General features: G+C 42.4%; 1 protein-coding gene across 1 annotated transcript; it reads left to right on the top strand.

The window, feature by feature from the left end:
- The first annotated feature begins 243 nt into the window (after positions 1-243).
- Positions 244-25,689, top strand: LOC139746036 (integrin alpha-4-like). Its single transcript, XM_071656849.1, is given in 24 exon segments — positions 244-568; positions 4,186-4,328; positions 4,561-4,673; positions 5,710-5,860; positions 7,195-7,283; positions 8,214-8,262; positions 8,690-8,812; positions 9,262-9,344; positions 10,567-10,738; positions 11,815-11,988; positions 12,525-12,710; positions 12,983-13,159; positions 13,446-13,588; positions 14,293-14,362; positions 15,552-15,696; positions 16,475-16,679; positions 17,594-17,745; positions 18,664-18,739; positions 19,903-20,022; positions 21,469-21,491; positions 21,493-21,704; positions 22,385-22,469; positions 23,339-23,480; positions 23,577-25,689. Coding segments are annotated over 24 exon segments (3,237 nt in total). The 5' UTR covers positions 244-368; the 3' UTR covers positions 23,781-25,689.
- Positions 25,690-27,614: the final 1,925 nt, after the last annotated feature.

Here is a 27,614-nt window from a genome sequence, read left to right as displayed (position 1 = left end):
ATATATATATATATATATATATATATATATATATATATATATATATATATATATATATATATATATATACTATTTTTCTGCCCTTTAAAGAGCATTTTTTAAGAAAACGACGCCCGGTGCATGAAGTTTAACTTAAACCAGAACACCAGAGTGCTGAACTATTTTGAAATCATTATGAACCATTAATTTTTGGTCTCTTATCATTCCAGTGAAGGTCGCTTCAAAAATCCCCAAACCAAATAGTCTGGTAAGTCATTACGTGGTGGATGATAACCTGAGATAACAGGCCAGACGTTATCAGCAGGAGGGTTCGGGTTAGCGCAGGCAGTCAGTGGTGGTGGTGTTGGGGTGTGGAGGTGAGCGCGACCATGGCTGGAGCGGCGGCGCCCGTCGTAGTCACCTCCTCGGCGGCGTTCTTGGCGGTGGCTTGGCTGGCAGCCTCGGCAGAGGCGTTCAACTTCGACCCGAGAGGCAGCCACGTCCTTCAGGAACCGTGGTCGGCTGTTCGGAAGACAGAGTCCTATTTCGGGTACAGCGTCGCCCTCTACGCTGCGAGAGGTGAAGCGCTGTGAGTAGTTCGTCGGTCTGTGATAACTCGGCGGGGAGAGAGAGAGAGAGAGAGAGAGAGAGAGAGAGAGAGAGAGAGAGAGAGAGAGAGAGAGAGAGAGAGTCGTCTATACATACTACCCAGCATACGCACAATACACATCACTCACATACGCACAGTGCTCTCCCACCCCACCCCACACACACACACACACACACACACACACACACACACACACACACACACACACAAATAAGACGGTTGTGATACAGTACAACTATAAACAAGGCCACAGTGTGGGTATAACTTAGGAGTAAATAAGCGACAGAAATCTGTGTACTGAAAACGTCTTGTGGGGGTCGATCAACATCACGTATAAGGTAGTTTTCAGTAAACCAATTACAACGGTTGTACGACTAGAACTGAACTATGGCTTCTGAGTGTTTGTCACCGGACTTAATGAATCACAAAGACTAAGATAGAGTTGGTCCAGAGGTGGACAACAAAGACTGGACCTTAGACGAAATAGATAAGTTCAATTAAGAGGCTGACGACCATAGGTTTGCTCACGGTGAGGGAGAGAAGACGAAGGAGTGATGTGATCACACCCTTTTAGGATGTGAAACCAGTTTCTTTTACGTCGTATACCTGCAAGAATAAGAGCATCTACAGGCCATAGTATGGAATTAAGCAAAGTAATATGTTGAGAAAGATGCGAAGCATTTTCTCTATAGCGTAAGCGTACCGGACGTGTATACAAAGCAATCCCAATAGGCCACTGGGTTCCCTAAGAGGCAGTGATAAACTGTGTGACGGAGACAGTGAATCAGGGCGTCGTGCACTTTAGAAAAGTTGTTATGATAGTTGATAGATTTCAGGAGGCGATGAGGCCCCACGAATGAAGAACTCCCTCTCCTCGTACCGTACAAATAGTTGATTTCACACACACACACACACACACACACACACACACACACACAAAACTTCTGCTACCCAACACATTCTGAGACAGACACACCCCACCATTTCATCACCGCACAGCTGCGATAACGCTTATTAGATAAGCGGGCTTAACAATGGCTGACTCAAGAGAGTGTCATTCCACTAACATATCTCTTACTGTGTGTCAGACCCTTATGAAAAAATAAACCCCCTCCTTCCCTCCTGTGTTCACTGTGTCTCGATCTACGAATACGTCTGTGTTATTCTATGTCCTCTGATCTTTATCCCTAACACTAATTATCTATCTATGTTTTACCCTATTTGTGGTTCTTCTCTGTTTATCTATCTTAGGTTCTCCGTCTTACTGTATCTTCAAAGAGTTCCTTTGTTTTTTTAGTATATTATTTTCTATTTCCCACGGGTGCTTCAGCTCTCTCGTTTTCATCGGCTTAACTACTTCGTCCTCACTCGCTCCATTTATCTAATCTTGATGGACGTTCATTGATAGAACTAAATGTGCGTCTGCCTTCTTCACAGGGACAAACTTACATGATATACACAAACTGAGTTGATTTGGACAACCACTGAACTAACGAACCGTCTTCTCAACTCATTCTTAAACAATGAACCATTGAACACCAAACTCGCAGTATATGTAAGAGCTACTTTCTGGACACCAGCTATCTCTCTAGCATTGCACACATACACACATATCTCAAGACGCCACATGTCCAAGATGTAACTTCATTACGGAAAACACGTAACACTAACTCCTACCTTGTCCTGCACTCACTCCAGATATATATATATATATATATATATATATATATATATATATATATATTCATATATATATATATATATATACAAACATACAAACCTCCAGCAGCCAGGATCGAACCCGGGACACCTGTGTCACAGGCGGGAATGCTACCGCTAGACTATGAATTCTTTCGTATGAATTCGACATAATCCTTCATTTGGCCATTCATCCACACAATCACCTGCATGTCTTTACATACACACATTCATCCATTCTGCTCTTCTTTTTTTTGTCCTTCTGTACGTATCTGTCCGGGTATGTAATGTGTCTTGCCTTAAACTCTTCACCTTATAAGAGATCTGATGGTCCTTCAATGACTTGAATTTACCTTTCCGCTTCGAAGAGGGAATCAAAAGTCTCTGTAGGTAGATAGCACATTTCATACCGTCGCAGAAGAGTTCTGGCTAGATTGGAAAGTGATTTATGAACTGCTTCTACTTTCTTCTTTTTCCTCCGATATAAGAAATATCTCCAGCCACATGAACAATACCCACTTCTGATTCGAAGTGTTCTGCGTATCTCCGCTTCCCACTTCTGATTCGAAGTGTTCTGCGTATCTCCGCTTCTTGGCGAGCGGTTTCAACAACCTCCTTGTGTCGAAAACTGTAATCCTCACTCTGATCTTATAGTACACTGCTCGGCATCCTCTGGGGGGGATTTATTGCGATTGCTTTTGTGCCGTAGCTTCTCTCTCATGACTCACGTCCCCGTGTGGTTCTCTGATGTCAGTGAGAACATCCTGGGAGACCGCGGCAGAGATAAGATGAGATAACCTGATAAATGAATAGGAATTGTTGAGAAAGAACACGGAGATTAGAGTGGAGGAGCACCACGTTGTTGAGGTGGGGGAGAATGCAGAGACGTGTGTATGTGTGTGTGTGTTTGTGTGACTGTTATAGAGGAGAGAGAGAGAGAGAGAGAGAGAGAGAGAGAGAGAGAGAGAGAGAGAGAGAGAGAGAGAGAGAGAGAGAGAGAGAGAGAGAGAGAGAGAGAGATCACGAGTGCAAGTGTAAACATGGATAACGCACCCTTTTGATTTCCCTCGATGCCTCAAAAGCACTCAGGGAATTTTCCAATCACCCATCGATATACACGATGAACAATGTTCAGCTTAGATAAATGAATCTCCTTCCTAAAAAAAAAGAAAAGACCTGCGGTACAACACCAATATATATATACACATACCTCCAGTCCGCTGGGGGTATGTAGATAAGGCACCAAAAACACGCTTCCAGGTAATCACCCACATGCATCAAAAGACTTATACCATACACATGTATACACTTCAGTCTTCTCTTGTCATTTCAAACCATACATTCCTCCGTCCCATCTGTTCTTCCCCTCTTCTAACCACCCTTAGTAAGAAATAATAACAGGAGTTTATAATAATGGTCTCACAAAGTTCATATTCATGTTCAATCGTTGATACATATTCTAAATTGATACATATTATATATTGAACAGTACCGTTGAATACAAAATTCTCAAGGAATTTACTCTACATCACGTGAATTACGAGGAAGTGTGTGAATTTTTCTCTACCTGTGGTGTGCCCCAGGGAAAGTATTGGTAACTTACCCATTGGCTTGTGAACCAGTTAGAGGAGTTTAATGTGGTTTTGTAATCCGCATCGTCTCTTGCAATAGTGACAATAAAAGTAATTACAACTACTACTACAACTACTACTACCACTACTACTACTACTACTAATACTACTACTACTACTACCCTTAATAATGTCATTATTTGGTGTTACCTCTGTTACTTGAAATGTAGCAGTGTCCCCTTTATCCTTGCTATAAGTCCACAATTTTCTTCTTTACTGAAGTTTTCGCTGAACCAATTTTACTTGATATTGATACTATTGTTTCAGGGCGTTGGTGGGAGCCCCTCGGGCCAACACCACACTCTGGTCATGGTCTTCTGAAGACATCCCCGAGCCGGGAGCACTCTATGTGTGCCCGCTGAGTGACGCAGATTCGACTCCGTGTCGCCAGATTCTCGTGGACAACTCAGGTAAGGAGAGTCTCTCCCGTGGTTCCTCAGGAGGGGGTGGTTGCTTCCTCACCTGTTTCGTTGGGGGATCCTGTGTGTGGGGGCCTTCAGGTATGATGGGGGGCGGGCCTGGTCTCAAAGACACCCAAAGACATCTTAGCTACAGGTAGTACAGACGTGCTAAAGAGGTTAGCACATAGAGACTGTTGAAGGCGGAGAAGGAAAAAAAACTAACAAACTGTGGTTGTTCCAGGTAACAATTTCGCTGGAGGGGTGGCTAGTCAAGGGTATCAGAACATGTTCAACCACGGATGGCTTGGCGTGACCCTTGACCTGCAACGGGCAGGCGACACTCACCTGGTTGCGGTAAGTAACCCATCAAACCGAACCTATTCCAGACATATTCAAAATGAGATCTGAACGTAACATTACGTCATCATTTTCCTAAGAAGCTTCGAGACAAGTTCTAAATATTTTTCACACAAGTCGTCCACGCCTTTTCCAGTAGATGTCCTAACACATCTGAGGCAATTTGCGTATACGTTTCGAACGGAGTCTTTAGAACACTGAAGAGGAGTTCCCTACGCATGAGAATATGACTACCACTTTCTTAACGTATTCCGTAACTCGCATCTACGATTAATAAAACCATATCCTTATTTTCATGTATTTAAGTAAGTTTTAACTATACTTTTCCTCCATTTCGAAATAAGGTACTTTACGATTCGGATCACCATTAAATCATAATATCCCCTGTACTCCACAGTTCATGTAATGGAAAAAAACGTCAGATTTCCTCATTTTGGTGTTTTGATTTAAACATGTTCTGATGTTCCTCGTCCATATCTTCGTAATTCATGTAAAGTTAATAACCTTCAAGTGGTTCATAAAAGTATGATTACTATACACTTAAAGTTTCATTTTCCAGTTATGCGCTAAAACGTGAATGAAACTCAGTTCCCCCATTTTTATTAGTCTCTTAAAGTAATAACAATTCAGCTGAAAAATCTAATCCAATGATTCTAGATTTTCCAAAATCCTAGCTAAGCTTTAGACTCTTTTCTCTCTTTCTCTCTCATATCTCCTTCAAGATCTCTCTCAGTGTCTGTAATTAACCAGTGAGTTTTCTTTTTCGCTCTCATATCTCCTTCAAGATCTCCTCTCTCAGTGTCTGTAGTTAACCAGTGAGTTTTCTTTTTCATCTTTCCAGGTATCCAGTCTACCTCTGGAACTGATTCTGACTTTCTATGTTCTGATATATATTTCCACCAAATTTCCTTTTCATGGCTTTGTTAACTTACACCCCCAAAATTTCTTCCCTTTAGTCATTCACTTCACCCTTGCATTCCCTAACTCCTCAGGTTTCTTTCCCAGAAATCTATATCTTACTTTCCCTTCCCAGACTTGTGGTCACCGCTGGAAGAACCAGCAATACTCCGACAAATATGACTACTTCATGAACGGTGTTTGCTACTGGGCCTTCCTCAGCGACCTGCTGAGTTCTGACTTCGACGACTCTAACTGGCAAAAACTCCTGCCATTGTTGGATTTCGGTATGTGGTATCCATGGTGACAAAATGAGTACAAGGTAGCAAGGAAAACTTATTAAGCAAGAGCCAGGAATATATTCTAGTTTCGACAGTTCCTCCTGAAGAAGGCGCTTCCGAATCTTCATCTCCTGAAGAAGGCCGTTCCGAATCTTCATCTCCTGAAGAAGGTGGTTCCGAATCTTAATCTCCTGAAGAAGGCGGTTTCGAAACTTTATCTCCTGAAGAAGGCGCTTTCGAAACGAATTGAAACGAATGAAGTTCCTGACTGTTGTGTCCAGTTTTCTTTGTTGCCTTTTATCCAGAAAAGTGTCATTGTTTTTTGTTGTAGTGACCGACATGGCACAGGCAAAATATATGCCAATCAAGTCCATCTCGGGTGAAAGAATTCTACAGTTCTGTTGCTCGAGGGAAGATAACAAAAAGGCTCTACAACGGCCAATCCTCAAGTGAGCAAACCCTCCACAGAAACTGAGGGAAGCAATAGCGATTAGCTGTGCCTCGTCTTCCTATCACAAAAACTCTATCGTTTGCCTTAGTTCTGATACTGACCCGATGAAAAGAGGTAGTTTCTTGTGAAAAAAAAATGAATGAACGGTAATAAAAGGAAAAAAAATGTGAGTAGAACCAGGAATCCCTGAGTGGCAGGTGGGAGCGCTACGGCTGGGCTATGATCGTCCCTATGAAAGTGCGAAATCATATACACTATATTCGTATTCATATACCTCCGTGTTGTACAGTTAGGTTCGGTAAAATGGTATCTGCTAGTTGCTAGTGTGTGAGCCTCATGGTATTTGACCGGTCTAGACCCCTTTGCTCTCCAGCATGAGACGAAGGGTATTCGATTACATAGTAATCGACCCTATTAGGGAAATGACTATTCGATTACATAGTAATCGAATAGTCATTTCCCTATTTGGGGGTGATAGCCTAGCCGCAGTTACTCCCATCTACCAAGCAGGAGTCCTGGCTTCGAACCTGGCTGTTTGAGGTTTGTATGTTCTATGAGGATGCCGCTTCAGCGATGCAATTGCTTAAATAATCCAGCATATTGATGATTAGGCACTATGCAGAGATAGATGCATATATATAGATAAGCGCACACATAAATACAAGTACATCTAAGTTAGGATGTGAATGAATGATAAGTAAGATGATAAGTAAAATGATAAGTAAGATGGACTTATTGACTGACATGAGTCATATCACTGGGAAGTATCTAAGAGAGAAAATCTAATTGTAAGAGGTTTAGTTATATTAGTAACGTAAGAAGCAATATGGCGAATATGGAAGATTTCTGTGTGATGAAGCACTAAGGTAATACAGTACTTCTCCCTCAGATAAACAAAGGATTGTTGACGAGTTCACTGGTGCCACATACTACTACTATCAGCTGGGACAGGCAGGGACCTCGGCCCACATATTAAATGTGAGTTACATTCTTTTACTTGTTTCAGTGGGAACTGTTCTCGTGGGTGTCTTTGCACTGTGTGTGTGTGTGTGTTAGTGTGTGTGTGTGTGTGTGTGTGTGTGAGAGAGAGAGAGAGAGAGAGAGAGAGAGAGAGAGAGAGAGAGAGAGAGAGAGAGAGAGAGAGAGAGAGAGAGAGATCTATACTTTGTCTTTAAGTGTGAGCTGTTCGCGTAGCTGTCCTCGTAGTGTGAGAGAGAGCTTTCCAATTTAGCCTTTTAAGTGTGAAGTCTTCTCGTGGTGAGCGAGAGTGTTCTCTACCGAGGTTTGCTCTGTTATGAGTGAACTTTTCTTCTTCTTCTTCTTCATGTGGATTGTTCTCTAAGGGCAAGTTGTTCTTGTAGTGTGATGAGTCCCCATCTGCACTAATTGTGAAGTAAGTATGAAGCTTTTTAAAACACTGACTGGTGTCAGGTTTGGACAAAAAAATTATATATGAATTAGACCCATGCAATCCCACTACAAATGTGATCTAATCCACTCTGTCAAAAGTAAATATAACAAACCTGTGTTATAAGCAACACAGATCAGAGCACTCAAGAATAACCACCGGGTACCCAGCAGCAACCGTAATCATTCAAGCTCTTGCTTAAACGACACGAAAAAGAATTACCTCCAATGCAGCCGAACCTCAACTATGCCTGGCACTTTTTATTCATCAAATCATCAAATCCCTAAAAAGCAACAGAATGAAAAGCTTCCTAACTGCCTCAACACTTCAATAGTCTATATTCGCAGAACCTTTCATCCCTACCTACCATCTTCCTCCCTCTTCCTCAACGAACAGCTTCCGTAATTTCCATAATTTGCAAGACGGGCAACTGAAATTAACCGGATGCATTTCTGATCTGGACGACAACATATCAATTCACACATTTCATATTTCCACAGGACGGCTCTGGATTGTTGATGGGGACGCCGGGAGTAAAGAACTGGGCAGGTAAGTTGCTGAGATCCACTGAAATTCGTTTGGAATCCTCTGACGTCACTACTAGGTCTTTGAACGGAGAAGCGAAATGATTCAGGCACAGACGTGTCATATCATACCATCACAAGGCTAAATTGCAACGTTGCGAGGACGAGTATATAGTTTTCATGACGTAGGAGGTCGTACCATCGTTAAGGAGTCTCAACTTGTAGAGGGTCATAGTATGATGTGCTGTGATATTACGGAATCCGTGTTGCAGGGACGATCAGTCTGAATCATTTAGTGTTGCGGGAGCTGCTCTCTTCCTCCTTTGGTTGACAACACCGGTGAGCTTATTTAATCTTGTGTGTTGCAGGAAGCAGTTCGTCTGAATCCTTCAACGTTGTCTTGGCCTCGTTTTGAAGGGACGCGGTCGAGCTCAAATAATCTTGTGTTGCAGGGACGGTGGCAATGACGAAGGCAGGGGATACTTCAGGCAATCCGGACTCTCGCTTTCAGTCCTTCTTCACCAAGAGTGACGTCATGATTCCCGGCTTGAACTCCAAGGAAACAGACTTTTTCGGTAAGAATCTTGTTACGTTTTCTTTTTTTTAACAGTAAGAGCTTAGCAAAAAAAGGATTTAGCCTCAACCTCTTTTATGTTCTAGTCTAGTCAATTCGTTTTAAACACTAGGCCAAAATATAACACTGTGAAGGAAGAAATTTTCAGATACCTGCATCTCCAAACTGAGATCGATATACGGGGGGCGACGACCTGTTGTCATTGGACTGAACGAAGGCACATGAAGCGGCTGACATCCTCCCTCTTTTGTTATCTGGGTAACACAAGCATTTCAAGATCCCTCTATACTGCTCATTGGTACAGACACAACATAAACACCCTACGCTTTGCTCAGTCGTGGCCACAAAACACTATTATCCTTGCAGTCTGCTATGTAGTGCAGACGCCGTATGAACAACCAGCACTGAGACAGGGTTGAGGACCCAGTCACCATCGTCTTGTTATTACAGGTTACAGTGTCACGTCAGGGCGTTTCTGGGGTCGCCAGGACTCACTGGTGGCTGGAGCTCCTAGGGCTGATCACTCGGGTAAGGTGAGTGTAACTCATTCATCTCAGCTTGTTCACCTCTCAGCTCACTCGTCTTAGTTAAGGTGAGTGTAACTCATTCATCTTAGCTTGTTCATGTCTCAGCTTACTCCTCTTAGATGAGACTTTCTCATTCATCTCAGCTTGTTCACGTCTCAGCTTACTCCTCTTAGGTGAGTGTAACTCATTCATCTCAGCTTGTTCAAGTCTCAGCTTACTCTTCTTAGGTGAGTGTAAGTCATTCACCTCAGCTTGTTCATGCTTCAGCTTACTCGTCGTAGGTAGGGTGAATCTACCTCATTCATCTCAACTTGTTCATGTCTCAGCTTACTCTTAACATCAGCTTAAACTTACCTTCACCTCAGTCTTACATCGATTCATTCTCAGCCCAGGTCTCCAACGGCTCGTTCTCTTCTCACTATCATAACTAAACTCACTTTTAGTTCACGTTCATCTAAACTCACTAGCATCCGAGCTTATTATTTTTTTTTTTTGTCATCTTCCCCCTTAAAGATTAGTCTTATATCCCCATTTATTCTAACTTTGGCTGATTTTGTCTTTTTTTATGTTAGCTCGCTCGTATAATTTTTTTCATATATGCTAGGTGAGACGGCACGTGCAACTGAGGTTCTCTCTCTCTCTCTCTCTCTCTCTCTCTCTCTCTCTCTCTCTCTCTCTCTCTCTCTCTCTCTCTCTCTCTCTCTCCTTCCAGTCACTCCTATCTATGTATACATCTCTCTCTTTACCGGCGCCACATCTCTTGTTACCTGGAATGCTCCTTACAGTGAGTACAACTGCTACCTGACGTGGTAACAGCATTAAGTTGACTTGCCTTCACACTTGTCTACACCTCTTCTGCTGAACGCTCACGCCATCTCAACTCTTGGACTTTTAATACGTGAGTAACAAAGCTGACCAAAAGAGTAGCCAAAGGAAGATTAATGCTTCTACATGCTTCTACAGCTGATATTCAGTGTATGAGAACGAGTGATAAAGAAAAGAAATGGCTTTGGTGGTCAGAAAAAAGAAAAAAAAGAAAGGACTACCCCCACAACTGTGGCTCTTATTCTACATAACCAGTGACGTAAACATAGCACTGACTAGCTGACATTACGTGTGTCTGAACCCTACATGTAACGCAAATTGACCTCAATCGAGGTTCAAGAACTATCCACGACCTTAGTCCCTTTATTTCCTTATTTTTTTTTTCTCTCTCTCACCTCGTCAGGTTTACATCTTCAAGACGCAGGCCTTGCAGATGGAGGTAGAGTGGACGGGTGTCGGCGGCCAGCTGGGGAGTGGTTATGGGTCCGCTGTTGCTGCTGGGGATATCGACGGCGACGGTCTAAGCGAGCTCTTCGTCGGGGTTCCTCTCGCCTCGCTCAGGATCTCTTCCAAAGGTGGGTGGATCTACCTGGACTTTTGCGGGTTCCTCCCGCGATGGAGTTCGAAGGTGGGTGTGGGGTTACCATCTCTCTCTTCACCGTACGTACGTCTAGGTCAAGTGTCTGGTGGTAGGTTGACGACCCCTTCCTCTCCACATTGCTTTCCCAGAATGGTGTGGGTAAGTCTTATGGACTTTCTCAACATGGGGTCCAGAGGCGAGTTCGTTCTCTCTCTCTCTCTCTCTCTCTCTCTCTCTCTCTCTCTCTCTCTCTCTCTCTCTCTCTCTCTCTCTCTCTCTCTCTCTCTCTCTCTCTCAGGATGGGGCGACGAGTTGTATCCTCTCAAAAAGCCGTCCAAAAAGTGGTTCGTCTCCCCTCTTTTGTCTGTCTTCAAAGACGACATTCTATATCATTATATGTCCTCTTTGCTCTCCTATGATAATAGCAGTTGGTGGCTATATCTTTAAAAGTCTCTTACGACGGAATGTCAAAAGTGCTAATGCCACTCTTTTGCATGCCTTGTACAAACAAGCCTTCTCTGCTCTGTTTATGAATACAATGCTTAATTGTAGATCGTAAGTTGTTTTTCCAGTGTTGGATCCATTAACCTGATTCCTCCTCTCTCTCTCTCTCTCTCTCTCTCTCTCTCTCTCTCTCTCTCTCTCTCTCTCTCTCTCTCTCTCTCTCTCTCTCTCTCTCTCTCTCTCTCTCTATTGTTTCAAGACGAAGCGAATAGAAAATAATACAAAAAGAATAAATGGAATTACAGATGACTTTAAAAGAGTCTAGCAGTAAAAAGGTCTGAATAATCATTGATATTTTGATTGTTGATAATGCAAGTATTTCATGAGACCATTCATATGACCATCACAGGAACACAGAATTTTAGAGAGAACGAAATACATAGGCCGTATATACAAGATAGGAGCGCGTAAAATGTTATTTATCCATATGTTGGTTGTCACCTGACTCGTTTCCAATATATACCTCACAGGAGACGACGCTTCTTACACCTTTACCGTAAGTAAATCCAAGTGGACATCGGTGTCTTACTTGATGGCTGGATCTCATCTCATCACTTAACATTCCAGGAGGAAACACCGAAGTGCCGGAGGCTGGTGAGGTGGTTGTGTACACGCCTAAGGGGGATGATGTGAGCGGTCTGGCCACCGTGACTGTGTTGCGGGGGAGGCCCTCTTCTGCCGGGGCCAGGTTCGGCGCCGCTGTGACCATTATAGGAGACGTCGATCGGGATGGCTTCCAAGGCAAGGACAAAAGAAAATCCTTTGTATCCTTCCACTTCGACAGATTCTTTTTTTTTTTTTTACTTAAGACAAAGTCGTATATTTGGAAACTCTTCTGTGTTGGTGTGGCTCTTCAGTCTGTTAAATGGAATGGACGGTGAGGGGATAAGTGTGAGGGATCTTTGAGCGAAGAGCGGGTCTTCAAGTATGCTTAAAGTCATTGGGGCCCTTACGAGGTGAATCAGCTGCGGTTTGCAGATGACACAGTATTGGTGGCAGACTAGAGGAAATAAAACTTTAGAATCTGGTTCTTGAGTTTGGGAGAATAGATAAGAGAGAGGGTTAGAGTTTATGTCAACAAGATTCAAATGAGTTAAAAAAAAGTGTGTGTGTGTGTGTGTGTGTGTGTGTGTGTGTGTGTGTGTGTGTGTGTGTGTGTGTGTGTGTGTGTGTTGCAAAGATGCGAGTCTTTAGACCTTCATGCAAAAGACCGAAAAACAGTGAAATTATTGGAAATGAATAAATGTCTTCCTCTGACACAGTCGCGAACTTTTCAGACGTGGCTGTTGGGGCGCCGTTTGAAGGCGAGGGACAGGGCGCCGTCTACATCTACCGAGGAGGCGCGGGAGGACTCGTTACCAAAGCTTCCCAGAAGATCCTCGCCACGGACTTCACCCAGCCGCTGACTGGTTTTGGGGTGGCGTTTTCCAGAGGCGTTGACGTGGACTCAAACGGTTACGCAGGTAAGGAGGTGGTTGTTCTGTTACTGACAGGCTATGCACGGCATAAGGTCGATTTTCCGCAAATGTATATGTTTTTCCTCCATCAATTCTACAATAGAGATGGAGTTGTACATCATAGCCACCTACCTACACCACTAGGTTTCTCATTTAAGAATAAACTCTGATGTCATCCCGACTCTCATGTTCGCAAAGTACTCAAGCCTTCAGTAATCCCCTGCACACACACACACTCAAGGGAGTATGAGGGTTTAGATCTCTTCCTTTCTCTACAGACTTGGCCGTTGGGGCTTATAGCGGCGCTGGGGGAGCGGTGGTGCTGAGGGCTAGGCCAGCAGTGGTGGTGTCTGGCAGCGTGGTGAGTGGAACAGCCGTCCTCACCGACCCGGAACGTCCCTTCGACATCACCGTCTGCGTCACCTACACTGGCTACAACGTCCAGCTTGATGTAGGTAAGTACCTACGTACCTGCCTACCTGCAGAGAGAGAGAGAGAGAGAGAGAGAGAGAGAGAGAGAGAGAGAGAGAGAGAGAGAGAGTGGGTAGGGGTGGGTGAGCGATATGAGCGTCGTTTGTTATGGAATAAGAAGCCTTGCCTCCCAATACAGTGATGGCCCCCTCCCCCAACCAAAAAAAAGTTATAGCCGCTCTTTAACATTCTAAACTTTCCAGTCTTCTTCTCTATCCCGACCACCTCCAGTTATTAACCCTTGTTTTTCCTCAATCAATTCTACAATAGAGATGGAGTTGGTGGTTCGTGTGGATGAGGGGTACGCCGACCCGCGCGCTATTTTTCTCATCTCTGGCAGCAGCGAATTCACTTGGAAAGATGTCGCCGAGAGAGGGAAGAAGCTTTGTAAAGTCCATACTCTCCAGCTCAAGGTGAGGAGCATAACCAGTAGCTGGAGGAGAGACTATGAATAGATGGATAATCACACACACACACACACACACACACACACACACACACACACATATATATATATATATATATATATATATATATATATATATATATATATATATATATATATATATATATATATGTATACGTTAGAATGTATAGGTATGTATATGTGCGTGTGTGAACGTGTATGTATACATATATATATGTGCATGTTGGTAGGTTGGGCCATTCTTTCGTCTGTTTCCTTGCGCTACCTCGCTAACGCGGGAGATAGCGACAAAGTATAATAAACAAATAATATGTATGCATTTAGAAACCTATTCATTACGTCTCTCTCTGTATTCCTTCAATACAGATTTCTGCAGTTATAACATCGTAACTTTATTTTGTCCCTCCTTTTATCAGTGTGTTATGTATATACACTTAGCTATCATGCTTCTTGAGGGGTTTTCCTTTTGTATAAGAACTTTGGATATCCTTTTCATATTAGGATTTTTCAGCCTTTAATATTCATTTCCGATTTTGGTTTGTTTCTGTAATCCTTCTGTGGCCATTTCAGCTTCTTACTGAGGGTGTTGTTATTGTCTTGTCCCTGAACATGTTGAGTAAGAGCAATGTATTGGATTATGATGTGGAATCATGAGACTAACGTCATATCGCGTGACCTTTGACCCAACAGGAGGAGCTTAAGGACATTGAGAGCCCCTTTGACCTGACCTTCTACTACCACTCCGAAAGCTTCGATCCTGGTAGGTCAAATTAGGTCATACTTTTGCCCATTTTTTTCAAGGAAGTGATGTTTGTTGAGATGTTAAATCTTGTATCTTGAGACCTCATCACGAGGTTATGATGCTAATCAACTTGTATGGCTTTGTGGCAAGTAAAGATGATAATGAATGATAACTAAGATTATAATGAGCAAACACATTTACTTCCTGAAGGCGAAAGTGCTCGTTGCTATAATATTTTGATGTCTGATAACCATGTGGTTGATTTCTTCTTTGTATTTCTGTTCAAAAACTTCAGGTCATTAGAGTAGATGATAAAGTAATCAAACGACTCGTTATAATCATATCCCTTCATTAATTGTTCTAGATTTTGTTTATCAATGCCCCTGTCGGTGAGACCATTCAATAATCATTATAACTGAAGAACTCAACTTATAAACCAGCGTTTTGAACAACCAATTAGTTAGTCACTTATTCAGATAAGAGTTTAGAAACTCAATATCTATATCTATGTATTCATAATGCATCATATATCTGTGTGTCATCAAGTATCAAGATCATTAAGATTCTATGTAGATAATGACAAAATTTAATTGATCTCTTCATCTGTTCATTAATTAGTCAGATAAGCAGCCAGTCTCAAGACCAGAGCACACATGAGCGAAAGTGAACGACATTGTCAGATTTTAAGACATCGACTAAAGGTCCTTCTTCATGTACACTCAACCCTTCTTCATATGACCCTGAGACATCATTGGAAAATCTAGTTCTCTTGATCCAGTATGACCCTCATCACCTGGATTCCTCTTGGACCTCACTCGTCCGAGCATAAACTTTCAGTACACAGACCACTTCAAAGTCACATTCACCTCTGTGAGTTCTGGCATCAGTGAACTCTGTACTTCATCTCATCACCTGCACTCCTCTGATGTGAAAGATCTCGACAGCATCCTGGAAAATACTTACTCTCACTCTTTTCCCTTTGTGCTGCTTCCAGTCGACTGGACCCATTTCTCTCCAGTCCCTTCCTTATTCAACATCCCCCAAACATCCAATCAGAACAGACAAACATCTTTCCCATGTACCATGAACATCTACAATTTTTTTTTTGCCTATGCCTCGCTTGAGCTCTCATTAACGTGACTTTTTTTTTTTCTTTCTTTAAAAAAACCAAACAAACTTCTGGCCCGTGATTGGGGGACACCGACAGCCTCACCGTGGTGCAAGGAGTGCGGTGTGTTGGCGCCAGGGTCAACTTCGATGGCGAGGACGTCCGTGCCGCTGGCTCTAGGATGTGGTGCGGACGGGATCTGCACTCCTACGCTGACGCTGAGGGCTGAATGGATCGAAGGATTGTGAGAATATATTTGTAAAAAGAGAAAGAACGCCCTCCTGATGGGAAGGTTTCCGAACTGCTAACGTTTCTTGCGATGGCTGGGGAAGAAGCTAATAACTAGGTTATGGAGACCATATGCTAGATGTTAGTGTTTCCGAGCTCCCACAGAAATGGTAGGGGTTCGAATCCTGCTGTGTGGAGGGCATTACATGTTTCATGAAAGTGCGCACACATTGTTTTGTATATATATATATATATATATATATATATATATATATATATATATATATATATATATATATATATATATATATATATATATCACGAAGCTAGGCATTCTGAATCATATCACTGCTCAACTTCTTTTAGTGTATAACTATACCAATCTCTGGATGATTATATGTACAGAGTGTTATGTGGTCAAGCTCAAACAACCTCATGATTTGAGTATGGTTGAGAGTATCTTACCATCACCAAAGAATTTGTGTAAAGTAAGATAATTCAACCGTGTATGTTTGTCTGTTTGTTTGTGTGTGTGTGTGTGTGTGTGTGTGTGTGTGTGTGTGTGTGTGTGTGTGCCTTTCTGCGTGCCGAGTTAACACAGTAAGCTCGACTAATACGCTTTTCTATGTCTTAAGTTCAATTTTCTATGTCTTAAGTTCAAAAAGAAAAAAGGTTTGATAGTCGTGAGTTTATAACCACATGGGTGACAGGCAGAATTTCTAGATGTAATAAAAGTTCTCTCTACCTCTGGTGTTTGATAGGCTGCTTACCCCACACTTCACATTCGCCCACAGGAGTGATGGACGATACACAGTGGGCAGTGGCGTGGCACTCACCCTTCAGGTTGTGGTCAGGGTGGTCGGTGAGCCCGCCTATTTGGGCAAAGTGCTCGTCGATCTCCCGCAAGGCCTCACGGCAAAGAACCTTCCCTACAGCTGTAGCCTCGTTACATCGCGCCGTCTCTCTTGCGCCCTCAGCAACTCCCTTCACCAGCGAGAGGTAAGGAACAACAGGAGCGTAGCTCCCATGTCTGTGGCCACGAACATTAGTTCACTTCGAGGTGAAGCTTATTCTAGAGATGATAACCCAGACGAACCGACTGTTTCAGCATATGGTTAACCTCCTTGAAAGGAAACCTACTTACGGTATCTGTTTCCCCGCCACAACACAGAATAACTTGAGGAGATTGGTCGTAAAAACATGTTGCAAATGTTCGGAGTTCTTCCATTCCTTCAAGGAGTGAGCACCTACTCTAGATACTCCAAGAGTCTATAGATCTTTGGCATCCGTGTTGCCTCACTCACTCAGCAAAAGTGGTAGACGACAGACAGACAGACAGAGACTTGGACAGCTAGTCTCTGTCCACCCATCGAAAAACGTGAACTTTTCTTATCCAGCAGTTTGACTGGGGTCCGTGAGGTTATATAGATAAGAAAGCAACATGTGACAACTGGCATAACACCTTACATCTTTTATTTTTCTAACATTTTCTTATTCTTGTTGGAGGTAGTTCAAATCTGATAAAGCTTTCTCAGAAAATGAACTCACATTAGGCACGTTACTCAATAAGAAGAGGGAGTGAAGTTCGTCTGTTAGATATCCTCATATATTCTCATACCTTCCTCACCTTTCTGTTGCAGGTGATGAAAAAAAAAAAAAATAGCAGATGCCCATATTTGATATCCACCAATTAAGTGAGGTAAACTTCCTTCATCTCCTCCATCTATTTGAGGCAGATCCTTTATCTCCATCTATTTGAGGCAAATCCTTTATCTCCTCCATCTATCTGGTATAAAGCCTTTACCTACTCCATCTGTCTGAGGCAAAGATTCTTCACCTCCGCCTTCAAACTGAAGCAGAGACCCATCTAGTTTACATGCAGGTCCTCACATAGTTGCTCAACTCTACTGCAGGAGGTGCTGGACCTTATACTGCAGGAGGAAGGTCAGCTGGAGGAGCGGGAGGAGATCGAAGTACAGGTGTCCGCCGAGGCCAGCGGGGCTACCACTCAGAGACTCGAGACTCGACTTCTGCTGCGCCGGGACGTGCAGCTCTTCCTCACCGGGTCAGTCGTAATGGAGAGAGAGAGAGAGAGAAGAGAGAGAGAGAGAGAGAGAGAGAGAGAGAGAGAGAGAGAGAGAGAGAGAGAGAGAGAGAGAGAGAGAGAGAGAGAGAGAGAGAGAGAGAGAGAAGAGGAGTAAGGAAGAAAGGCGAGGTGGTGATTTTGGAGGTATGAGGGGGTTTTGAACAGCTTTTTATAAGCTTTCAGTGTTTTGTCAATTCTCTCATAAGGATTTGGTTAATGCTAGGATGGGCTTTGAAATTGCCTGGGGACACACCCAGTAACCCAGGTCAACACGCACCCCGCTAAGTGACTCCCACCCCTTTTAATCACTCACCCTTACAGCGGTTACGACCAGACAAAGCAGGCAGTGCTTGATCTATAAAGACTCTTATTGGACAGCGGCACTGAAGTGTGGTGTTGGGATTTGAATATCTTTGTGAAGTACTGGCACCTGATGAGGTGGATTGTCTCCATGAAACATGTCGTGCCATGTTAGATAACATTGTATGAACTCCCACCGAAGAGAAATTTCACCTTTATATATATATATATATATATATATATATATATATATATATATATATATATATATATATATATATATATATATATATATATATATATATATATATATATATATATACATATATTGGAAAGGATCACAATTTTGCGCGTGATCAAGATATTCTTCGATGTATATCAACTAACTGTTACATTTCTCTCTTGTGTCTCCCCTGATGATGTGATTATCAAACGAAAGTGCACTTGGGAACTTATCGTGTTCCATTTTCCCCTTGGACTCATAGGAATACATATATATAAATGTATATATATATATATATATATATATATATATATATATATATATATATATATATATATATATATATATAAACAACTAGGGCTTGCATCTTACAGGTACTCCGACAATGACATCCTCCACTACAACACCAGCACCCTGAGCCCTCAGGTCGTCAGTGATATCACCATTCAGGTCAGTCCCTGACCCAGGCAAGATTCTGGCGATCATGAAGGTGATTTTTAAGGACCCCCTCTCTGTCATTTATGTAAACCCAATCATGGGTCTTCACATCTGAACACTAGGTCAGTTTAACTAGCACTTTGTCATTAAGGGAATCCTGTCAATGGTCATTGACGACATGAACAATTAGTTGATTTGACAGACTGTTTGTATTTAAGGTTGATTCACTTTTAAGGTTGATTCAGTTTTAAGGTTGATTCAGTTTTAAGGTGATTCAGGATCCTGGGTCTTAGAGCTACCTAAATTTTGGGCCATCACACACACACAACATTATGTCACAGATTACGTTTTTCCTTTTCTCTCTCTCTCTCTCTCTCTCTCTCTCTCTCTCTCTCTCTCTCTCTCTCTCTCTCTCTCTCTCTCTCTCTCTCTCTCTCTGTTCATGGAGATATGTCTTGGATAACTGAAGTAGTCATTCTTTTCTTTCACTGAATGGGGTCGTGGAACACTGAAGGTCATTGATATCTCCCTTTGTTCACTTCAAGTTCATTAAAGGATACCATTTATCATCCTGTAAATCTACTGTACGACGTCACATCATTAATTTATTGCTTTAGGATTTCGTAGTTTTCATGGGATGGTATCTGTCTGTCGTCGGAATCACTAACATTGACATCTCTTGGTACAGGAACATAGATTTCTTATAGTCATACTTACTCTAGTCCTCACACTCACTCGATCTCAGGGTTCATACTCACGTTCATACTCATTTCTCACAGTCGTGCTTGCTACATCGGTCTCGTATACTGTCACACCACCACTCACTTTCTGGATAGTAATCACACTATTTTTTACGGTCACACGTATTTTGATAATCACACTAGATTAGAGTCATACTCGATGTCAGTTATCCATATTATCTCAGTCTTGTTTTCTATCACACTCACACTCCATGTTAGTGTGACAGTTACGATTAGACGTAACATCACGCCGTGGTCATAATCATTGTCACAGTTTCGCATACTGTCACAGACAAGATTTTGTCAATGTACTTTTATTTTTTCATCATACTTGATGTCACAGTCACGCTTATTCTCCCACTGTCACACTTCTCCTCAGCGTCACTTCTGTTCACACAGCCACACTCGCCGTTACAGCTGTTATCACTCTTGCAGGCGGAGAACCGCGGTGTGACGAAGGTCGGAGAAGTGACGGTCGAAGTGCTGGTTCCTCTGGCCTATAGTCCACCTGACGGGGATTCGAACGTTACCTTCGGCGCCATAACCCAGGTCTCGGTGAGTTCGAGGGTGGGCAGGAGGAGGAGGAGGAGGAGGAGGAGGAGGAAGAAGGGGAAAGAGGGAGAAGAATAGTGAAGTATAATCCAAGAAATCTTTGGGCTTTTAGTCGACTGTCTTTGGGGGAATGAGAGCCACGTAAACACGTATTACAAATTGATGAACTACTTCGTCTACTTCTTGATCACCCTTATATATTTTCTTTTTCTTTGTGTTTTCCTTTTAAACTAAGACCACTAACTGTGTATCATCCTCGTCATAAGTCTGGTGGACTGAATGGTAGTGGGGAACATAATGTGATTCCCTCACAGTAGATTAAGGTTTTCCACGACCGTAGATAGAGGTCCCCGTCCTCTCTCTCTGTATATGGACCCAATTCATTTCTGGTTGGCCACAAAGACACTCGTCTGTCTGGTATTTTAGAGATGATAAAGAGAATCATTGTTCATCCTTGCGATGTGCCCTAACTCTTGTACCAGAAACGAAGAAAAAATAAGTATTCACACAAGTTCTTTTTTTGTGGTTGTTGGTCGCTTTTGGGGGGAACGGATGCATGACAACAAAGAAACGAAGTTAAGTTTTATTAGTTTGTGCTAGAATGTGGGCTGCAGGGGACTAGATGAATAAAGTAATGGGTAAAGTGACAAATGCAAATACAAAATCCACGATTGAAACAATGTTTCATTATGAGAGTCAAGTATTTCCACCAGTGAATGTGGTAACAATTCATCAAGAACAGAATACGATGGGAGACTCTTGAGTAACGTAAACAAGCATTCGAGTACAGCATTTTTTCACCTTAAAGTATGAAAGCTTGAACTCGGTTAGGAAGATGACAGTCCCTGTAGAACGATACTTTCTCCCGGGAGAACGTACATCCCACAGCACAAGCACAGGACATTCCGTACGTTATGTCTTTAGTAAAAACAAAAGCTTTTTTCCTTTTTACGATGTCTTCATCCACGGATGAAGCCCAGTTCGTATGATGTTAAAGATTCTTAGGCTCACTGCTTTGTCCCTGATATACGATAACTCTCAGCCTTTTTGTAGTTGGGACGTCAGGTCCTTCAGTATGTAAGACGTTTCCATCCCTGGTATGTTATAGCATTTCCGCTGCTATGTACCAACTTTAATCCTGATAGATATGTTCATCTTCGGTGTACATCATTGTCATCTCGTGTGTACGCTACTTTCATCTCTGGCGTACGATATTTTCATCACTGGAGTGCAACATTTTCATCCTTGATGCACAACATTTTCACCCATACTGTACGACATTTTCACCTGTACTGAACGACATTCTCACCCGTACTGCACGACATTCTCACCCGCTGCTGTACGACATTTTCACCCACTCTGTACATTTTCATCTCTGACGTGCGAGAGGTAATCCTTTTATGGCTCGTTTTATAACACCTTGTGTGGACGCATTCCTTCCTCACGCAGGTAATCCCAGACAGCGGGATCAATGTCTGTCGAAGTAGCAGATTGGAGGTGGTCGAAGGTGGCGCCTGGAGTGGTTGTGGATGGCGGTATAGAGACCCCTCCTACAGGCATACCCTTAGTGGCGACTTGTGCTGTGCATGGAATGCTTTGTGGCCGCTTCTTCTGCAATCTGGGCAACGTGAACCAGGAGCCTAGGATCTCCCTGCAGACTAGCTATAACCTAACGTATCTCATTGGTAAGTGGCAGTCTGGCATTTATATATATACATTAGTCTGCCAATGATAGGAAGCAGTGCCTGTATGTAGGTCACCGATATATACCAGATTGTTTCTATGGCTATCGCTGGTATATACCATTCTATCTGTTTGTCTGGTACGTCTGTTGCTGAATAAGTCATGGTGAAATTTGTCTATGTGTTTGTTTATATGTCTGGCGCATATGACCATCTGTCTGTGTGTCTGTCAAGGGTTAATGCTTCTCTGTCTTATGTATCCATCACACGTATATAATTATCTCTTGGCGTGTCTGCCACTGATATGAGGTTGTCTTAGGTATGTCTATCGTGAGTAGATATTCCTATGTCTCTCTGGATGTCTGCAAATCTGTCTGTGTGTTCCCCATCAAAATGCGAATCACCTTTTTGTTTATATCGTGATTAAGAGTCTCTACGGCGATAGAACTCTCTCTCTCTCTTTTCTCTCTCTCTCCCCTAAAATGCGAATCACCTTTTTGTTTATATCGTGATTAAGAGTCTCTACGGCGATAGAACTCTCTCTCTCTCTTTTCTCTCTCTCTCCCCTCCTTCTGTTCCTTCCTCACCAGCTTCCATCCATCCAGTTCCCCCTTCTCTTCTTCTTCCACCCTTCCCCCTTAGTCATCTCTCGCCACTGAACCCACGAACCGTCTTCTCTACAGAAAAGTATGGCCGGGATTCCTCCGTGGCCATCCACACTTGGTCTACCATCACCACACCCAGCTCTGCCGACACCACTCCCCTGAGGTAAGTACTTACCAGGATGTCCTCCCCATCCATGTGACTCGGTGATCTGCGAACGTAGTCAGACGTCCATGGACTTGGGTTCGGCTATATCCTTAAGGAATGGCTGGATGTTGTTAGTTAGGCTTCCTTTAGGATTTGTTGTGAGACTGGTACCTTGTACAAGGCTCGACCAATGATATTTTAAGTTGTTGATCGCTGGGGTAACCACTGCTCCATAGAGTGTGTGCGTTAGTGTATGTGTTTCGATTGTATTTTGGGTTGTAATTCCACTAATATTTGTAAATAATTTGGGACCTATTGGGATCTTGAGTATCTGAGTTATCTCCTGGTTTTGAGTTAAATCATGATGCCTATCAGTTTGCTGGTGATCAGACCTAGTTCACAGTTTCTATATGCTTTTATTTACTTTGTGGCCTTTGGCAACTCAAGGGTGGGCCGTTTTGATAGCTGTGTCTTTCCTTACACCTCGAAGCTTTGGAACACTCTACCCCTCTTATGCTTTTCCCAACAACTATAACCTGGCTGGCACATTTCAAAATACAGATATTTCACTTCCTCCAAAATTCGTAAATACTCTGTCTTCTCTTCTCATTCTCCATTCATTATTATTCATATATTTCAAGCAAAGCCCTGCCTTTGAGGGCTTTTGTCTGTAACCGGAGCCTCAAGCATAAAAGAGTATAAGATAAATAATACAAATCTGTTTCTGATTATTTCCTCTCCCTCTGATTTTTTCTCTCCCTGTTATTCTATCTACTCTCCCTTTTCCCCATTTTCATCCTCTCTGCATTCTCCCTAACCCTCCCCTTCAGTTTCCCCATAACAGCGTCTCCTTTTACCTTTCACCTTCTCTCTCTTGCTACTCTCAGGGCTGGTGTGTGGCAAGGCATAGTGCCTGATTCATGGATACCTCCTTCCCTGAAGCCCAAAGACGCCCCTGCCTGGGTATACATTGTGGGCGTGCTGGTGGGTCTACTTATCTTAGTCATCATCGTCGTCATTTTCTTCAAGGTGAGAGGAAAGACTGGAGGTAACACTGGTACATTCAAGTATTCACTTTTGCCTCTCGACCCCATTTTCTTCTGAAATTTATCATTTTCTTTCCAGCTTGGATTCTTCACTCGACGACGCCCTTGGAATGAGGGGTCGCCTTCAGGCGAAAGGGACACCCAGAGAGAGGACGCGGGTGAAGGTGTCTTCGAGACCACTGGCGAAGGCGTCGACTTAGACTACGTAGAAAATGGTGCGCCTGAGCCTCACGACTCCCTCCTGCAGGACGTAAAGCCACCTGAAGACCCACAGGAGTCGTAGGACTCTTTCCGCCATCGCTTTATGACTTGGAAAGCAAAAATATCCTCGTACGTTATTTTCTGCTCTCGTTTCCTCACTCTGCAAGTCGAGATTCGAAAGATCTATCACCAACACCTTCTGCTACCTTTATAAGTGGTATCTCGACTCGTGAAGAGGTATTCGAACATTCACCCTCGAAATGCGTTCCATGGGCAGTCTAGCCTCTCTTGGAGATAATCCTGAACCTATGGGAGCAAAGTGGATCGCTCTGTGACTAACGTGCTCATCATCTCTCAACGAATACTTTACGTATTGATTTACTCTTGCTAAAGTGTTTGTTGGAGAGGAATGCATGCTTTGTACATACAATACACCAGATGGGGTTTTATGCTTTCAAAGACGATTCAAAAGAGCATCAACAGTGGCATTAAAGAGAGTTTAAACATCGAGAACAAGCGAATAGACACAGCTGAAGCATCAAAAGTGAGCTAAATGAAACAGTGTACACACCGATAGTGAGCTAAACGAGACATTTAAACGTCGATAGTGAGTTAAACAAGACATTTAAACGTCGGTGGTGAACTAAACGAGAGATTTAATGATCGATAGTGAGCTGAGCGAAACAATTTAGACAGCGATAGTGAGCTAAACGAACCAATTTAGACACCGATAGTGAGCTAAACGAGACATTCTAACAACAACAGTGAGTATAACGAAGCAACTTATACGTCAACAGTGAGATAAACGAAACAGTATAGACAACGACAGGATTCAAACGAGACAGATAATACATCTAAGTGAGATAAAAGGGGTTTAAACGCTGACATTGTAACAGATAAAAGAAATAGTTGAAACACTGACAGTAAGTAAACAAAGAGAGAGACAGTTCAAACATTACTAGAGGCTTCAAATGATAAGCTGATGGAGAAACAATGTCTTGGTTGAGATAATGAGGTGGTGGAGAAATAATGTCTTGGTGGAGATAGTGGGGTGGTGGAGAAATAATGTCTTGGTGGAGATAGTGGGGTGATGGAGAAATAATGTCTTGGTGGAGAAATAATGTCTTGGTGGAGATAATGAGGTGATGGAGAAACACAAGGTTAGGAGGAACTCCATGTTTCCTCCACCACCTCCTTACCTCCTCATTTCTCACGACGAAGAATGGTTAAATGCCTATGTGTTAATTACGAAGAGTTTCCAAGAAAACAAAGAAAATAGATTATCACTATGAATACAGATAAGCATATCAGAACATATGAATATATTTCAGTATTCATATGGTATATTTGATAACGAGGTGCTTTGACTCACAATAAGAAATAAACGTGTATATCATGAGTCGGCAGCTCTGTCATTTGTGAGCAACTTTGGCTGTTGGAAAACCATCTTATGAGATGGAAAAACTGTATCTGAGAGATATTTTGATACCTCACAGGGCCCTCTCATCCACAGTCTATCAGATCTATTCCTTAAAACTAATCTATGAAATTTGACATTAAAAAACCCCACCTGTAGACAGTATTAGCTGCTGTTTCCCTTAAGGAAATTAAACAAAGAAAGAAAGTTAAGGGAGAATTTCCCTACTGTGTTCCTGTGAGTGGAATGTTTGTGTGATAGAGTTCAATCCCTTGTCCCCTACGTTCTAAGAGTGAGTATTGGTTCCCGAATCTGGATTCTTTCACGTTCATTCATAGTGTTCCGTGTTGTGTGGAGGATTAAGGTTAGTTTCTGTCGTCTGTCTGTCTGTTCTTAGGCTCTGACTGCTTATGTTTGGTTTATATGATCCGAGAGTCTATATTTCCTGTTTGATCTCTAGTCTTTATCGTTCATGTTATGATTTACGTTAGATATTCCTTAGTGCTATAAGGAGATCGAGATGAAAATTGTATAAATTGTATGATGCCTTGTTGTATTTATTGATAAAGAAAAATCCAGAAAACTTAATAGATTCGTTGTTTTCACACCAAATACACCTGATGTACGATGAAAAGAGAAACACAAAAAAAGTAAATGGGATATAGAAACCCATTCACCCATTTGTGTACTTGATATCGGGAGATGAATTCTTACTGTTTTCGAATCAGATTATCGACATAATGTTTCTCACGCTCCACCCAAGAAATGGAATCATAAAGAAAGGGTCATGGATGTTTAGAACGATCCTCTCCAAAGCGTTGGGAGTTAACTCTCCTCCTCTCTCACAATGTCGTTAGAGGGAGGGAAGGAGGGAGGGACACGTCAACACTGTCTCCTTCGCAGTGGAGAGAGAGAGAGAGAGAGAGAGAGAGAGAGAGAGAGAGAGAGAGAGAGAGAGAGAGAGAGAGAGAGAGAGAGAGAGAGAGCTTAGACAGCTCAGTCCAGAAACAACTTAAAAGCTTTAGATAAATGCAGCTTTGAAGTTTGCAAAGAGCTTCCAGGATGTAAAGGAAAAAAAAAAAAAAGAAGATGGATGAAAAATATCAAGATGAGTTTCCAAAATGAGTCACTGGTATCAGAAAGAAGGTGGCTGGAAATAGTCTAATGAACCAGGGGTTAATAAGGATGCCAGAGAATGATTTCGTAGTGGCCAGATACTGAACAAGTTGAACAGACAACAATGAGACGGTAAGCGAAGTAAATACACACACACACACACACACACACACACACACACACACACACACACACATACATCCAATTCGAAGATTGCGTAAATAGCTGATCACAACCGTACGAAGGAACAAACGAATAATTTCACTGTTCGCTATTTGTTTGTGTGTTATGATTTGTGTGTGGTGTGGGAAATGATCGATAAGTGTACTACGTATATAATGGTTGAGAATGATTAGTGCTGTGTTAACCAGGAGGAATGATTACTGCTGCGTTAAACCAGGAGGAGTGATTCCAGTACTGGAGCTATTAAGAGATTAAATTCAACTGGTGATTATTTCTTGTTTTCTTATCTTTTTCTCCTCAATCGCCTCCTTAGTCGTCACCTTGTAAAAACTGCTCTACTTCCTGACGAGGTCAGATCTGTGTGTGTGTGTGTGTGTGTGTGTGTGTGTGTGTGTGTGTGTGTGTTTTGCAAAGAACAACATTTCTTTTGGTAGGTGTCCTCTTTAGCTGAACGTGATAGCTGCTGTGTGGGTTATAAATAGAGAAGGCCACAGGAAAGTATCTTTCGGGACCTTTTACGTTTTGGTATTGGGTATTTTGGTGACGTAGCTGTGTGTATATACGGTTATTGTGGCGGTATCTTGATTAAGGAAGATATACAGTAATTCATGGACTTTCGTGGTGTAGCGGTTAGCGTCCCTGACCGTAACGCATTCACGGGCCGCTCAGGGTCGAAAGTATAGGTTCGAATCCTAGTTGAGGCAGTCAGTCCACAGTCAACCCCGCTGTTCATCCGCTCCTAGGGGTTGGTCGATAAAATGAGTACCTGGCTCAGGCTAGTATATATATATATATATATATATATATATATATATATATATATATATATATATATATATATATATATATATATCATTAATGGGATAGCCTTGATTAGGGCCTCAATTTCCCGTGTTGTCTCAGATAACATAAAAGGAAAAAATTCTCACTGACGATCGGTATGCGAAGCTGCCAGCCATGTACACTGAAGTTCACTCGTCTACACGTCATCAAAGGCTTTAATTACATCACCTTGTATTACTATGCAGTTAAACCCAAGTTCTCTCAGGATCTGATGACTTCCTTTTTTTCATTCTCCGAGGTTACAAGGACGGTGTGTCGACCTCCCTCCGGAAACCATATGAATTACGGTTGTGGAAAGTGTTCTCTTGTAGCTTCCACTTCATTCACCTTCCTTCCATTGTCCACGTTGGTCACACA

The sequence above is a fragment of the Panulirus ornatus genome, chromosome 63 (assembly GCF_036320965.1).
Source record: "Panulirus ornatus isolate Po-2019 chromosome 63, ASM3632096v1, whole genome shotgun sequence".
Classification (NCBI taxonomy): domain Eukaryota; kingdom Metazoa; phylum Arthropoda; class Malacostraca; order Decapoda; family Palinuridae; genus Panulirus; species Panulirus ornatus.
The sequence above is the reverse complement of the archived record's forward strand: the minus strand, read 5'-3'. Positions and strand labels throughout refer to the sequence as shown.